General features: G+C 42.7%; 1 protein-coding gene across 27 annotated transcripts in view; it reads left to right on the top strand.

Moving 5' to 3' along the window:
• Positions 1 to 16,566, top strand: part of ASPH (aspartate beta-hydroxylase) — a 240,199-nt gene that overhangs the window by 151,082 nt on the left and 72,551 nt on the right. For 26 of the 27 annotated variants that reach the window (XR_016235683.1, XR_011389110.2, XM_089335288.1 and 23 more), the window contains 2 exons: positions 5,854 to 5,939; positions 13,497 to 13,583. Coding sequence is in view for 25 of the 27 variants with exons in the window: in XM_089335288.1 (XP_089191414.1) it covers positions 5,854 to 5,939; positions 13,497 to 13,583 (173 nt within the window). In the remaining 2 variants the exon portion in view is untranslated. The remainder of the gene's footprint in view (positions 1 to 5,853; positions 5,940 to 13,496; positions 13,584 to 16,566) is intronic. The other variant, XM_089335305.1, reaches the window with a different exon arrangement.

The raw sequence follows: 16,566 nt of genomic DNA, 5'->3' as shown, positions 1-16,566 counted from the left end.
CTGGTGCTTTTCAGTCTGTCTTCTGGCAGAAATTACTGCTTTCCCATGGAACAGGTAAAGGACAGAGAGCAATGCAGTGATTCTGTGTGTGTTTATTGGGGGTCAGCTTCTCCCCAGGCACCATAGTTTGAAAACATCTGACTCCACAGACTAAGTGGAAATGAAAAGGAGTCATCATTGGTTTTTGTACAATCTCACTATGTGGTGCTAGTGCTTTTCTCATGCTTTCAACTAATTCTTTTATTTTCCTTCTTTTCCATTCTCTTTGATCTGCATATTTCAACCATGGCATAGTAGGGGAAGTAAGGATTTGAAATGTGGCTGCTCTCTTTTCTTTCCTTCTTGGAGCTTTTGGAAAAGGGTAAAGCACTCATCATGCCAGCAATTAAAAAGACTTTTAATTCAGTTAGGCTAACATCTTCTGAAACCATTCTGAAAAATCCAAATTTAGTAAAACTGATAATCATCTCCAGTACCTTATAGGTGTACTTTGAAAGACTATTTATGTGATTTAAACAACTGAAAATTATGAGGACAGGAATTCTGAGTTCAGAGAGACCTTACCAGAATCAGCCCAAGTCACCCATTTGTCGTTGAGAAAACTGAGGCCCAGAGAGAGTATCTGAATCTCCCTTCATTAACTGGAATGAGAACCCATCATTTCTTCTTCATCTAGATCGTGGACTTTCCCAAAACAAGAAGGAAGGATGTGTCTTACTTTTTTTTTTTTTTAACTATTGAGAAAAATTGCCTCAGGAATTTTATAAATTAACAAATAAAAATAGGGGCTAGCATTGTGCCTTAGCAGGGTAAGCTGCTGCTTGCAACACCAGCATCCCATTATCAGAGCACTGCTTCAAGTCCTGGCTGCTCTGCTTCTAATCTTGTTCCCTGATAATGTGCCTGAGAAGACAAGGGAAGATGATTGCAGTGCTAGGGCCCCTGCCACCCACGTGGGAGACCCAGATGGAGCTCCTGGCTCCTGGCTTCAACCTGGCCCAGCCCTGGCTATTGAAGACATTTGGAGAGTGAACCACTGGATGGAAGCTAATTTTTTCTCTGTCTTTCCCTCTGCCTTTCAAATAAATAAAACAAATCCTTAAAAAATAATAGAAATAGTCATCATAGCATGAAAATTGAATTTAAAAGAGAAGCAATGGTTACAAGCTATTAAATATGATATCTAAAAAGTAATTTCTTAGTAACATGTACTATGAGATTTTTAATATTTTTATGCTGTTATTGAAATATTTTGACAGTACGATTCAATATGACTTGTTAGCAAGAATATTATTTTACTGTTTTAGCATTAGGATGTCCTAAACTGTCAGTAATTTTTCTTTTCCTGTAAATAAATTTAACATTAACTTGAACTTCTTAACACAGGGGATACTAAACTGATGATGCCTGCAGTAAAAGGCTCTCTCCAAGTGCACACCAGGCTTTCCTGGAGGTCCTGCTGTGGTTCTGCACACAGACACTTCTATAAAAGTGAAATGGGCAATTGGGAGACATAAGTCAGTGCTGAGACGACAAGACACAAACTCCAACCCCCATAAAAGCATGCCTCAGTCAAGTGTCACTTTCTGTATCAGCAGATATGCTAACATACAGTGACACGAAGTTGGAAAAGCCCTGTTCACTGTTTGTTCAGGCTGTGATTTGGAGACAATTTACAGCAAACAATAGAGGGGCTAGCCACTGGAGAAGGGGAAAAGAAGGCAGAATAAACAAATTAGGAGATTATAGCAATCTTTAAAAAAACACACAAGTAAGAAGGTAAGGAAGATCAAAATGCCAGCTTTATTACTGATGGGAGCTGAACAAAGAATGCAGTTTAGATAATCAGGAATAACACATTTCTTAATACTTAACCCCAGAACTGGACATAGCCTCTCACTTCAGGCATGTGCTACTACCTCGGTTCTATGTGGGTCACCTCTACCAGTAGATGTTCAGCTTAATTCATTGCACCTGCTCTCTTCTGAGGCTGCGACCCTACACAGGGAGCATACTCTTAAGAGGCACTGAGGGAAGTGGGACTGGACTTGAGCTTTGCAAGTGTGCACCTACCCCTGACTCAGTAGTCCCATGTGTCACATCACCTCCCCTGTGGAGAGAAGCAGGCAATTAAGGTTTTTAGGGAACGTCCCTCTTGGAAACCAAGAAGTGTCTCTTTCCTCCCGGGTGGGCAGAACCTTAGTGGCCCCAGCTCTACAGTTATATTCTCTGTGTTGGGGAGCTTGAGAGACTAACAGATGAACTTGAGAGGCTAAAAGGTGAACTATCTTAAGGCACCTGGCCCAGTTACTGGCTGAGTGAGAGCAGACAAAACAAAACAGGTGAAGGACGAGTTCCATTTAGTTGTCTGTTAGATAACTCCATGTGTGTCTGCTTTGCCATTCTTTTACTTGTTTTCCCTAACCCAGTTTCTGATTTTGACAGTGGGGTGAATACGGATCCATTCTCTGAACCTAGGTGAAGAGGAGACAGAACAGACGTGTGAGGAATAGTGAGCTCTGTCTCTGATGGCCTGAGTTGGAGGCATCTGTATCAGTCGGCACTTGGATTTAGGATATTTGGGATAGAGGAGATGCACTGGTTAATTTTTAGCTCAGTTTGAAATGTGAAGTCCTTAATGCCCCTGGGGGCAGGGAGAGAGGTGTTGCTGAAACCATATAATCCCAGAGATCAGCAGAATGAGGAACTGCGGAGGAGATCAGAGTGGCCAGAGATGAGGAGGAAAACAGGAGAGTGGATAATACAAAAGTCTAGGAAAGTGATCATTTCCGGAAAAAGGAATGAATCAGATGAAATGCAAAGGACTGCATGAAGTATAACAGGAAATAAGGGGAACAAACAGGTTCCCTTTCAGAGAAGGTTGTATCGGTTCTCCACTTTTTGGCTAAGATCAATTCCAGAGAAGGTCATGGACACTTTTAGCTGTAAGGTACTGAGCTGTATGCAAGGCACTTTGCTAAGTGCTTCCTGTACAATATACAGGTAACTCTCCAAAACACTCCTGCACTTTATAGAGGAAGAAAATGAGACTCAATGGAGTTTAGAACCACAGAGCTTGGAGGTGACCGAGTAGACTCAGGCTTCTGCCATCTCACCCATAACCACTCAGCACTCACTGCTGCCCATGTGGTGTGTGAGGAAGCCAGAGCCCTGAGAGCTGAGGTGGTGAAGAAGTGCCATGCTAGGGGAAGGGGACAGAGCATGGCCAGTACAAGACGGTAGACTGAGTGTGTTTCTGTTTGTTTGCTTTAAGATGGTACAGACCATGTACAGCATGATTAAATGCTGAAGGAAGCCCAGGAGGGAGCCAGAGACAGGAGACAGTGAGAAGGCAGAAGGCAGGTGTGTGTATAGGTAGAAGAGCCCCTGTTCTTTTGTGATGAGATAAGGCAGAAGTTATTAAATGTGTGTGTTTAATATCAGGAGCTTGAGGAAGTTCTCACCTGATGATTCTATCTCTTCCACCCTACTCCACCTGCTCACCACTAGTCCCCTTCTCCATCTGGAGCCTATTGCTTCCCTGTAAGCTACTGGCCTTGACATTCAAATTCCAGAGAACACTCTGCATATACCCATTCTATGTGCATTACCCGGTGCAGAGGCAAAGCCTGCTGGATGTGACTTCCTTCCAGAAGGGGAGACTCTGTTCATTGAGTGCCAGGGTTGTGCACACAGCAGAAAACTGTTTGCTGAGTCAGTATGTATAGATCCAGTATGCTTTTAAACCATGGTGCCATCCTGTTGCAGTTTATGGTTTGGAAGGGACTAAGATACATGATGAATTGATTATAGTAAGGGTCATTTAGGTGAGGGGGACCACAGAAGAGGGATTATGAGAGCCATGGACAGGGGCCAGGGGAAAGAACTGAGCACTATGAATGATACTGGGAGAAACCTCATAAAAACTGTGATTTTGAGCTAGTTTCAGAAGAATAGGTATATTTTCATCTGACAAGATGAAAGACAGGCCATTGCCATGGCTCACTTGGCTAATCCTCTACCTGTGGCGCTGGCACCCCGGGTTCTAGTCCCAGTTAGGGTGCTGGATTCTGTCCCGGTTGCGCCTCTTCCAGTCCAGCTCTCTGCTGTGGCCCGGGAAGGCAGTGGAGGATGGCCCAGGTACTTGGGCCCTGCACCCACATGGGAGACCAGGAGGAGGCACCTGGCTCCTGGCTTCAGATCAGTGCAGCATGCCAGCTGTAGTGGCCATTTGAGGGGTGAACCAATGGATAGCAGTGTGGGTAAAGACATGACCTACAACGCTGGCATCCCATATGCGCACCAGTGTAAGTCCTGGTTGCTGTACTTCTGATTCAGCTCCCTGATCATGGTGTGGGAAAAGCAGAAGATGGCCCAAGTGCTTGGGTCCCTGCCACCCACATAGGAGAGCCAGATGAAGCTCCTGGTTCCTGGGTTTGGCCTGGCTCAGCCCAGCTCAGCCCTGACTGTTGCAGCCATTGGTGGGGGGAGTGAGCCAGCAGATGGAGGAGTTTCTCTGTGTATGTGTCTCTCCCTCTCTCTCTGTAACTCTGATTTTCAAATAAAGAAATAAATCTTTAATGAAAAGGAAACAAAGACCACAAGGTTTTATGTTTTTAAAGATTTATTTCATTTAGTTGAAAGGCAGAGTGTCAGAAAGAGGGGAAAAGATAATAAGATCTTCCATCCACTGGTTCACTCCAAGTGGCTGCCACAGCTTGACCATGCTGAGGCAGAAGCCTATAACTCCATCCAGGTCTCCCATGTGGGTGCTAGGTAACCAAGCACTTGAGTCATCTTCCTCTGCCTCCCTTGGCACATTAGTAGGGAGCTGGATTGGAAGTGCAATACCTAGGACTAGAACTGATGCTCAGATAGGATACTGGTGTCACCGTCAGTGACTCAACCCGCTGTGCACACTGCCAGCCCTGGTACAGAGCTTCTTCTTCTTCTCTTTCTCCTTCTCCTCCTCCTCCTCCTCCTCCATCATCATCATCATCATCATTATTATTATTATTATTATTATTTTATTTATTTGAAAGACAGAGAAAGAGGTTTTCCATTCTGCTGGTTCACTTCCCAAATGACTGCAATGGCCAGAGCTGAACTGATCCGAAGCTAGGAGTCAGGAGCTTCTTCCAGGTCTCCCACATGAATTCAGGGGCCCAAAGAGTTGGGCCATCTTCTACTGCTTTCTCAGGCCACAGTAGAGAGCTAGATAGGAAGAGGAGCAGCCGGAACTTGAACCGGCGCCCATACGAGATGCCGGCACTGCAGGTTGGGGCTTTAACCCGCTTCACCACAGCACGGACCCAGCACAGAGGTTCTATAGGAAACATGGATCAGTCCAGTTTGAGTGAAAGACAGGTAGCAGCTCTGTGGTGCCAGGTCCGTGATGCACCTGAAGGGCTTTGACGACTGAAGAAAGAGATTCTGTTTACTTGACTTTTCTTGAGAGTGGCTTTCCATTTTAATTTTGTTGTACCACAAAAAGCTGTGAACATATTCAAGAAATATTTTGAGCAGTATTTTGGATTTAGCCAGAAGAGTCTAGAAATCAGGGATACTGTTTTTATTTCAAAAATGAAGCAAAAAATAAGTAAAATAAACAGACTAAGCTAGAATCTCTGAGTGTTTCAGGTCACCAGTAACCACCCAATCTCCCATTAATACCTCAGGTATGACTTTGTCATACCATCTGAGAAGTAAAGGGAAAGTGAGCCCAGAGCACCTGCTCCTGCACTTGTGTGTTGGAGATCAATACTGAATTTCTTGCTACTTGTAAATCGTTATCCTTAAAAACTAATTCTAAGTAATAAAATCCAAAAAATCCTTTTTCTTTTTTACTTTCAGTTAAGAAAAAGAAGCCTAAACTTTTAAATAAATTTGATAAGACTATTAAAGCTGAACTCAACGCAGCAGAGAAACTCCGCAAAAGGGTAGGTTGATGTTCTTGTTTGACACAGAAATGTGCACTGGTTTCATTGTTAAATAAACCCAGCCATTACTCTTGGTTTATTACAAATAATAATAATAATAATAATAATAAATGCAAATGCAAACCACATTTGAGTGGAGTGGATTTTTCCCAGGCATATCAGCATGTTTCCCCATAAAGTGCATCAAATGGAAAGGAATGGCAGCCACATTGGCAGAGAAAAATAGAACTGCCCTGTTCAGGCCAGCTGTCTTGGACGTCAGCCCACCTCTGTCACCTTCTAGATGTGTGGTTTTGAGCAATTCATTTGGCCATCTGAGCCTCCATCTCCTTATTGTTTTTAAAAATGAGAATGTTAAGTACCCTTCCAACTCCTTACTTGCTTTTCATAAAGATTAAATGAATTGAGAAGAAGAAATCAACACTTTTATATAAAATATCAGTGGAATTGTTTCTTTTTTTTAAGAAATTTGGGTTTAATTGCAACATAATAAATGTAAATACGTGTGGGTTGCAGTATGATGATTTATATGTTTATAAAATGAATACTGATCAAATCAATCCAATTATCATTCCCATCTTTGGGCAGGGGTGGGGAATGTCTGGCCATAAAAGGTCCATGAAATCACTGGGTCTGGTCCTGCCAAGGCAATAGCAAGTGCAACTTGAAATTCAATAAATGTATAGCAGGCTAATTTTTAAGTGGACAATTTTGTATGGTCCATGAATGATGTTATAAATATACAGTTGGCCCATGATGGAAAAAAGGCTCCCACCCCTGTGGCATTTATCATTTGTGTTTGGAGCCTCTGGACTCTGAAGATTTCTCTTGTTTTCCAATTTTGTTTACTTAGTTATTATTTGAAAGGCAGTGGACCAGAAAGAAGGTGAGAGAGGGAGAGAGGTGGGGGGGGGGGGGGATTGAGCTTCATATGCATGGCCACAACAGCCATGTCTCAGGAGCCAGGAACTCCATCTGTGTCGCCCACCTGAGTGGCAGGACCCCAGAAACTTGGGCCATCTTCCTCTGCCTTCCCCAGCATATTAGCAGAGAACAGAAACAGAAGCAGAGCAGCTGGGACTTGAACCAGGGCTCTGATATGTGATGGTGACATTGTTGAAAGCAATGGCTCAACACACTATATACCACAACACCAGCCCTATACTCTGAAGTTTTCAATGTTATAGCACGTTAATGTAAAAACAAAAACTAGGTTAGTCCAACACTATTATGATGGCTACAATTAGATGAAATAGATTTGATTTAACATTCTTCTCACTGTTAATCTTGTGCATCTCCATTTCTCAGGGTGAGTTTTTAGCTTCAGTATAAGTTGATTTGAAATACTATTTGCATTCCATTTTAGATTTTACAGTTTTTGAAAACAATCAGCTGAAACAATAGAGAAGTTATTTGCTCCCTTAACTCAGTCATACTCATGTAATTGTCAAGCCTAAAATGTTTATTATAGTTATTTTTTCATTAGTTGCCAATTAATTATCTCTTGTTTTACATAGAGGATTGTCTTTCTCTACTTGTATTTAGACTTGTAGTGCTATAATTGTATTTAGACTTGCAGTGCTCATGAATTTTCATATCGTATGCTTTTTTTTTTAAATCAAGTAAACATTGGCTCCCCAAAAAAGGAGGAGAAGAGAACATAATTAAATAAGTAATGATAATAGAAACACACAAGTTATAGGGCTGGCACTGTGATGTTGTAGGCTAGGCCTCTGTGGTGCTGTCATCTCCTGTGGGCGCCAGTATCCTGGCTGTTCCTCTTCCAATCCAGCTTTTTGCTTCTGGCCTGAGAAAGCACGCACATCGGAGACCTGAATGAAGCTCCTTGCTCCTGGTTTTGGATGGGCTTAACCCTTGGCCATTGCAGCCATTTGGAGAGTGAACCAGCGGACGGAAGACCTCTCTCTCTGTCTCTCCCTCTCTCTCTATGCAATTCTACCTCTCAAAATAAATAAATAAATCTTTAAAAAAAACACATAGAAGTAACAAAACTGAAATGAGGTAAGAATGGGCTTCACATATGTTTACTGCCAAAGTACCATCCAGGCATAAAGGCTTCTGTAACTAGCATTAGACAAGGTCCCCAGGTCAAGGTAGGGCTTACCCTCTTCACCATTGATAAAAATGTCTAATGTAGCAAGGAATTGAATTGTTCACTACTCGTAAATTTAAATATATGGAATGACTTCTAAGTCATCATGTGTAACTATGAAGTAAGGTCATCAACTACTTGTGAGAGATTTGCATTTCGTAATAGAAATGAAAGCAAGGAGTTTCTTTTTCTGTCCTCATTTGGTGCCCTCTACTTTTTCTGTACTAAATGCCATCTATGAAAATGCAGGATGTCTAGAGAACAGGTGACACTTGGAATAAAGAACAAATGCAAAGTTTTAGAGAAGGGATTTTATGTACCTCTAATGAACGGTAAGGAAGGGCTCAGTTACCAAGTGGCAAATAAGTCAGTGGGACATGAACATGCTCGAACAGTCCATGGGGTATTCTCATCTTGCTTAGTTGGAGAAATTATGATGTTTTCCTCAAGGAATACTGTGAAATCTATAATAGTGCACATAAAGGAGGAAGAAGTGGCCACATAAACAACTGTGAGTTGTATTATTGACTGAATTATTAGCATGAATTATTAGCATAATGAAGTCTTTTAGGGTTATTTTTACAGCTAGTATTTTCAAAGGATGTGACTTAGTACACTGGAATAGCCGAGGACTGAGCAGAGTCATGCCCTAAATAGACCCAGTCTAGTCTTAGTTCACAGTTCATGTTCAAGTACTTCACTATGTGAAACTATTCAGTCATGTTCTCTTCCAAAACATATAGATTGGGTAATTTTTCTTTCATTCATCTTTTCAAAATACTATTCATTATTTAAAACTCCTCCCTAAACCCGCAAAAAAGATTTGGAATGACATACTGAAACATAATCATTTATTTGTTGGAATCATGTATTATTGTATTATAAGCAAAAAAGTAAGAAGAGAGTAAAGAAAACACACACACACACACACATTGATGCCATTCCTAAATGACATCAATCCTGCTTCCTTGTAGTTAGAACAAAGGAAATGGAATCAGACTATAAGATAAACATTGCTCATCAGAATAGCTGTTCTGTACCAAGTTTAGGAGGAATGGGGTGCTGTAGATCTTCATAGATTGTACACTGATGATTGACTGCAAGACTTCCTTCCTGATGTCAAACCAGAGTGTGGGGAGCAACTGGGAGCAACTCGGACTAGACTAAGTTACTCGAATTAAGACTTATTCTATGCATCTGCTCTCCCACAATATGGCGCTGAGAAGGGAGTAACAGCTTCTACACAGCTGCCTCCAGTTCAACCAATAAGCAGCAGGACCTGCTCCTGATTGGAGGAGAGCAGCGTACTCGGCGTGTGGGTAGCAGAGTTGGGATTGGTGGAAGAGGACTATAAAGGAGGAGAGAGACAACATGCACCAGGAACATCTAAGGGGAACATCTATCTGAAGGAACACCTGTGCAGCGCCCGAGAGAGCCGGCCGGCGGTGTGCCGCTCCCCCGCGGAAGTGGGGAAAGTGGCTAGGGGGAACCGCCCTTCCGCGGAGGTGGAAGGGACGGTAGCCAACCCGGGAAGAACCAGCAGCAAACCCGGGGAGGGCCGAGCAGACAAAAGAACAGTGCAGGGTCCTGTGTCGTTCCTCCACGAAGACGGGGAGCGACACAGAGGCTTCCTTGCATGGCTGTATCTTAATGTCCTTTAGCATATATGGCTCATTGAACTCAGGCCAAAACAATGTGCCCCAAAAAAGTATCTCTCCAATAAACCATCTTGATTCTAGGCTGAAATACACATTATCTTGAGGAACAGATGATTTTCAGGCATTTCTTCAAAAACATTGTATTTTGCAACTGAGTTTTTTAAAATGAGAATTGTACAATAGTGCTAGCAGATATATACAAATATAAAGAAGGGAAATCTTTCATACTAAAAGCAAATACATATATACTTCACCAGCCAGTTGAAGTGAGAGCAGGACTAATGATCCCTTAGAAAAGCCACGCACACAGTATTTGTCTTTGGGGAATCCAAAGATGCCTAGGGTAGAGCCAAAATATTCCACTATTTTTGCAGCCTTTGTGATATAAGGTAAGAGCAATATGAGTTACCAAATTTGTTCTGGATGTTGTTATTCTTAGATTTTAAATCTGGTAATTGTCTATTTGGCACAATTTTCGCAATAGTTTCAACATCTGCAATTTAGGTTGCATAGGGCATATAGACTGACAATGTCTTCCCAAAAGATACCCATCTTCTAATACCTGGAACTTGTACATGTTATGTAATTTGGGGAAAGAGTCTTTGCATATGAGATTAAGGATTTTGGGATAGAGATTATTTTAGTTTATCTAGTTCAGCCCTAATGAAATCATGTTTCCTAATAAGAGAGGAGAGGTGGAAATCTGATATAGACACACACACAAAGGAGAGAACAGGATGGGTACAGAAGTGGATATTGGCTTGGCATGGCATGGCATGGCCACAGGTCAACCCATATTGGTGAAAGAAAAGGAATAGAGCCTTGGAGGCACCATGGTCCTGCCAGCACCTCATTTCAATCTTGAGAAGATTATTTTGGACACCTGTGAGAAAGCAAATTTCTCTTGTTTAAAGCCACCAAGTATGTGGTAATTTGTTATAGCAGCCACAGAAAGTGAATAGAGATTTTGGTACTAGGTTCTGGGGTGCCAAATACCCCCAGTGTGAAGTGGTACTGGAATTGAGTAAAGAGTAGCTGCTGGAAGAAGTTTGAGATGGATGATAGAGAAAGCCCAGATTGTCTTAAACACTGTTGAAGAAATATGGATGTTAATAGTACTTCTAGTGAGGACTCGGAAGGAAATGAACATGATAGACAAAAAGTTCCCATCATCTTAGGAAACACCATCAGGAACAGCACAGGGGTAGGAAGCTGGCATTAAGGGAGCCTATGGCAGGACCCAGAAGGAAATGGGAACATATTATTGAAAACTAGAGGAAAGGTAACCCTTGTTACACAGTGGCTGAAGAATTATTTGAATTTTGTCTTACAATTATTTGGAAGGCAAGACTTTACACATACATGATAAGCTTGGATATTTAGCTAAGAAGATTTCCAAGCAAAGTGTTGAAAGTGCAGCCAGATTTCTTTTTGCTGTTTGTATAAAAAATGTATGAAAGGAAAGAGATAAATTAAGGATGAAATTTTTTTATGGAAAAAAGGAGGCAGCAATTGATTATTTGTGAATTTCTCAGTCTATCCTATTGTGTAGATGATACAAAAATTAGCAAAATCACTATTAGTAAAGTACCCCAAACAGAAGTCCAAGGGTGACACTGGACATCCTTTTTCTGAAGAGATCAGATATAACACTCTTGGATCCAGGGAACTGTCTCAGGACAAGTCTGGAATAGAGAAAAGATTATACTGGAAGGGTGTGTGGGAGAGCCTTTGTCTAATGACCTGCACTCTTGGGACACATATAAGAGGCCCACAGGATGTTAAGGATATATTTTATCAGTAAGAGCACTGCAAGCATGGACTGAAAGAGATAGACAAAATAGAAGGCTGATAAAGCAACACCACTACCAACTTGTGCTACCCTTCCAATAGCAAGGAAATATAGTTCCCAGGTCAAAGCCTTGGATCCAAAGGCCAAAGGTAAGGATGCAGTAGTCAGGGCAGAGGATCCAGGATGCAGAGCCTCAAGCCACAGAGGGTTATTCCCATGCCTTGATTCTTAATGGGCCCTAATTCAAATGGCTGGATTTTGAACTTGCTTAGAACTAGTGACTTGCCCCTCCCTCCTTCCCTCCCTTCCTCCCTCCCTCCCTCTCTCCCTCCTTTCCTTCCTTCCTCCCTTCCTCCCTTCCTTTTCTCCATTTGGACATCAGAATGTCTGTAAATGTTATCCTGTACTTATCCCACCTTTGTGTTTTAGAACACAATTAACTGAGAAAGGATTCATTTCTCTTACTTTGAGTTTCCAATTTTGTTGTGATATTTTACAGCAGCCACAAAAACTAAGGGTATTTATAAGAAAGTCATAACAGAAGAGGCGCTGGTGCTGTGGCGTAATAGGCTAAGCCTCTGCCTATGACACCCAGCATCCCTATAGCCACCAGTTCATGTCCTAGCTGCTCCTCTTCCAATCCAGCTCCCTGCTATGGCCTGGGAAAGCAGTAGAAGATGACTCAAGTGCTTGGGCCATGGTACCTGCATGGGAGACCCAGAAAAAGCTCCTGTTTCCTGGCTTTGTACCAGCCCAGCTCTGGTCATTGCGGCCATTTGGGGAGTGAATCAACGGATGGAAAAGACCTTTTCCTCTGTCTCTCCCTCTCTCTGTCTGTAACTCTACCTCCCAGAGAAATCAATAAATGTTTTTGAAAAGAAAAGAAAAGGTCATTTAGCATGAATTCCTCAACACCCATTAAAACCACTCACTCACATCACCTAGGTCTGTGAGAGGGAAAAGCAAACTGCCATCTTTGTTGGTATCCACCTAGAGGAACTATTTTAGGAACTTTTACTTGGATGTTGCCCAACTGCTCAGTATTTAGACTAGGTTTTCTGAAGTAGGTGTGAGTGACAACTGAGTAGTACCTGACAGCTTGCTTTGCGTGGCTCTGTGAGATGAATTTTGCTGTATGAAAATGGAACTCAGTGAAGGTCAAAATGTACAGATCACAGTAAGCTTGTGTTTCCATGTGGAGTGAATGGATTCACCTTGGGAAGTTTGTCTCTGTCCTGTGGTCCCAGTATTCTTGACCTACCGCTAACTATCAGAAACTAGCAGGCATTGGTTTCACACTAAGGAGTGGCACTGGAGTGGGGGAGAGGAGGGAGCTACCCAGCATCAGATCAGATCCCTGCCAAGTCCGCCTGCTGCACCCCCTCCATTTCTTTTCATGCAGTGTGGTCAGAAAGCCAGCTAAGGCGCAAGAAACATTTTCTTAGGGTCCATGTAGCTGCAGGAGGTGGCAGGGTGGGATCCCCTAACACTGAGGCTAAGATGGACTTCAGTCAACCCGAGGAGCCAAATTAGCCCTCCCCATGAAGGGGAGAGAGAAAGTTGTCATGACCAAGGGACTCTCCCATCCGGGGTGTTTATTCCTTGCCCTTCGAACAGATGCTTCAAAACTGTGATGAGGCATCTCATTACCTCTCAAGACCCAGGACCTCTGACTGCTAATAGACTTTCCCCAAACTTAAAACCTAAATTTATTTGACAATGACTGAGAACTGCATATACTGAGAAAAAAAATGCAGGTTTTTAAACAAATTCACGTTATGTCACCTGTCTATAAAAGATTAATTATGGTCATACTTCTAGTTTTGTTTGCCATAGCACAGGGGTTTTTCTTAATTTGAAATAAAACTGCCCTTACATTCTGAGTGAAATCTAGGAAACTCTGATGGAATCACTTGGTGGATATGAAATAACTGTATTGAATAATGACAGACAACTGCATTTATTCTATTTGAGTAATTGCATCTTCCTCACAGGGAAAAACTGAGGAAGCAATGAAAGCATTTGAAGAACTGGTACGCAAATATCCTCAGAGTCCACGAGCCCGGTACGGGAAGGCACAGGTACTGTAAAACCCCTCTCCTAGGAAACTTTTTTGGTGCCTCTGTGTTCTGTGTAATTGGAGTTTTCACTCGCTGCTGTTTGCATTTTCTTTTCCCTGTCTAATGTTGTTACAGAATCATACGCAAAAACCTCGTCCATTTGGCTTCCCTCTGGTTTTGAAAAGAAAACAGAGTAACACTTTTGTCCTTGATTTCCTGTCACCTCTTGCCCGCTTCCCTTTAGACCCACCTCACAGTTGTCACTTGGTGCTCCTCGGAGGTTCAAGAGCTCAATGCTGTATCTAGAGGTTGCAAGCGTGCTTAGGAAAGACTTTTCAAAAATATAAAGTGGGAAATGCTTTGTTTTCTCTGTAGTTTCTTTCAACTGACGCATTTCTGACCTTTTCCGCATCCACACTCCCACCGTCTCCTTCTTACCTGGCTTATCTTCCAACCCCTCCTTTATGAAGCTTGTCCATATCCACCTGGAAGCAAGTAAACCCACCTGTGCCGGGTGCTGTTTTAGGCCCTGGATCTATCTGTTTTGTATTCTTTTATGAGACGGTCCATCAGGTGCAGCCACAGGAGAGGCTCCAGAAACAACAGTTTATTCTCCCTATGGGCCCTCAAGCCATGAGACCCAGCAGGCCACACAGAGCCACACGGGAAAGACACCAGGGCAATCAGGAGGCAGCTGATAAGAGTGAGGGGAAGATGTAGGCCCCAGCCTTTGTTGGGGATCCCAGGCAAGGTAGGACGGAGTTAACTGTTAGGATGGGCTAAATTGAGTAGCTTTGCAGGCTCTGGGCTTTAGGTTGGTCTCTGGTTGCCTGGTACCTGGCCCTGGCATGCAGAAGGCAGAGGAAATTTTGTCTCCCAGGGCTTCTCAGCTTGGGAGAGCTCTGGCTCTGAAGTAGTTGATTAGCAAGTTCAAAGCCTGCTGCTGGCTGTGCACCTGCTAAGAATGACTAGCCCTAAAAAGGCAGGCTATCCCCAAAGAGATTTTCTAAGATGCCAAAGCATCATAAAATACAGAAAATGTAAAAAAAAATTTGCAATACACTTTAATGAGCCCTGCGGTAGTCTCTGTCCTTCTAGGTCTTATATTCTAATAGAAGTTTGGTTTTGTTTTTGTTGTTTTGTCAATGTTTGTGTAAGAGAGAGAGAGAGAGAGACAGGGACAGTGCTCCCATCCCCTGGGTCACTCCTGAAATGTTCACTGTGACCAGGAGCCAGGAATGAAATCCAGGTCTCCCAATGACTTGAACCAACGCTGCTGCCTCCCATTTTCTACTGTGGTGGGAAAGTTGGAGCCAAGAATTGAACCCAGACATTCCAGTAAGAGACATGGGTATCTTAAATGCCCACTTCTGGAAGTAATCAGGTCTCTGTCACCCAAGTGGGAGACTCAAATTTTATTCTAGCTCTCAACCTTGACTTCAGCCCAGGTTCTGGGGCTACTTTGGGTATTTGAGGAGTTCAACAGATGGAAGTACGCTCTTGCTGCTTCTCTCTCTCTCTCTCTCTCTTTCACACACACACGCACACACACACACACACACTTTGCCTTTCAAATTTGAAAAGAAATGTTTTTAATTTAAATTACTTAGTCAAAAAATATTTAGTGAGAGCTCTGTGTGCGCCAGGCCCTATTGTAGGCCCTGGAGATCCACCCATCCGTTAAACATATTTAAAAAGTACCTGTGCTCACTGAGTTGCCTTTTCAAAGAAGAAGGCAACGCATAGGACAAATGAGTGCTGATATAGGCCATGTGAGAGGGTGGGAAGGGAGGCAGGAAAGATGTCTCCAAGGAGGTGACTTTTGAGCAAATGTAAATGCATACTAAGGTACTTCATAAAGTTTGTATCAAAACATAAATTTCCTTGGTGCAAAAAAGAAAAATGTTGAAATTCATGTATAAAGGGTCCTTGAAAAGTTCACAGAAGGTATATGTTATTAAAAAAAAAAGCTATCCATGGATTTTGATATTTTTGCACCAATATAAGCATCTTTTCTTTCCATTTTGCACGAACTTTTTGAAGTGCCTCATATATATACATCTAAACAATATTATAAAGTATTAAACATAAATGTACTAGGTCTTCTTACCTAATGATATGTGCACAGAAAAGAAACGAGGATGAAGGAATAAAGAACATAGCTAGGAGAAGACTCTTTGGTTGCAGGTAATGTGATTGAACGTGACAGACTGCATTTTTGATGAGATCAGAAATGGGCTCTCTAGGGAGGCTCCGTGTGGCTGAGATGTGACAAGGTTGAGGAAGAAGCTGTCCAGGTCTAGGGAACAAGGAGGCAGAGGCCATGATGAAGCAATCTTGGCATACTAAGCCCAGGGACAGCAAGAAGGGCATGCAGAGGGAGGGGCAGCGGGACAAGGGGGCCCAGGGCCTTACAGAGTTTATTCCACAGGCTCTGGGCAGCCTCTGGAGAGTTTTATACATGAACATGACAGTCTAGTAGGTTTTTTTTTTTTATAATAAAGATTGCTTTGGTTACTGGGTGGAAAATGGATTACAAACCAAAAATAGGTGCAAGAACAATAGGAGGCTGTTGCAGATGTATGCAAGAAGTGCCAGGGCCTCAGACCGTGGGCGTGGCCGCAGAGCGGGGGGGAAGGGGGGGGAACAGGCAGGTGATGAGGATGAAAGGAGTTAGTGATAGATTAGATGTGAGAGTGAGAGGATTCCAGGGTGACTCCTAGGGTTCTCCTTGACTAGCTGAGAGAGGACGGTGCACGTTGCTTTCCAGGAAAAACAGGTTTGGAGAGATGCAGAAATCAATGATTTGCTTTTGGTCTCCATGGTATCTGTTAGACATTCAATTGGACCACTAGATTTATGGGTTTTGAAACTCAGAGTAAATGCCAAGGCTGAGACACAATTGTGTTGGACGGTGAAGCTCCCACAGCCCTGCCTATAGGGACATGACAGTGAGCCATGCTAGGAAACAGTAGCTGCAGAGCCACTGAAATTTTTCAGAAAG

Source organism: Oryctolagus cuniculus, chromosome 6 (assembly GCF_051225735.1).
Source record: "Oryctolagus cuniculus isolate XC-2025 breed Fujian yellow rabbit chromosome 6, ASM5122573v1, whole genome shotgun sequence".
NCBI classification, from domain to species: domain Eukaryota; kingdom Metazoa; phylum Chordata; class Mammalia; order Lagomorpha; family Leporidae; genus Oryctolagus; species Oryctolagus cuniculus.
The sequence above is the reverse complement of the archived record's forward strand: the minus strand, read 5'-3'. Positions and strand labels throughout refer to the sequence as shown.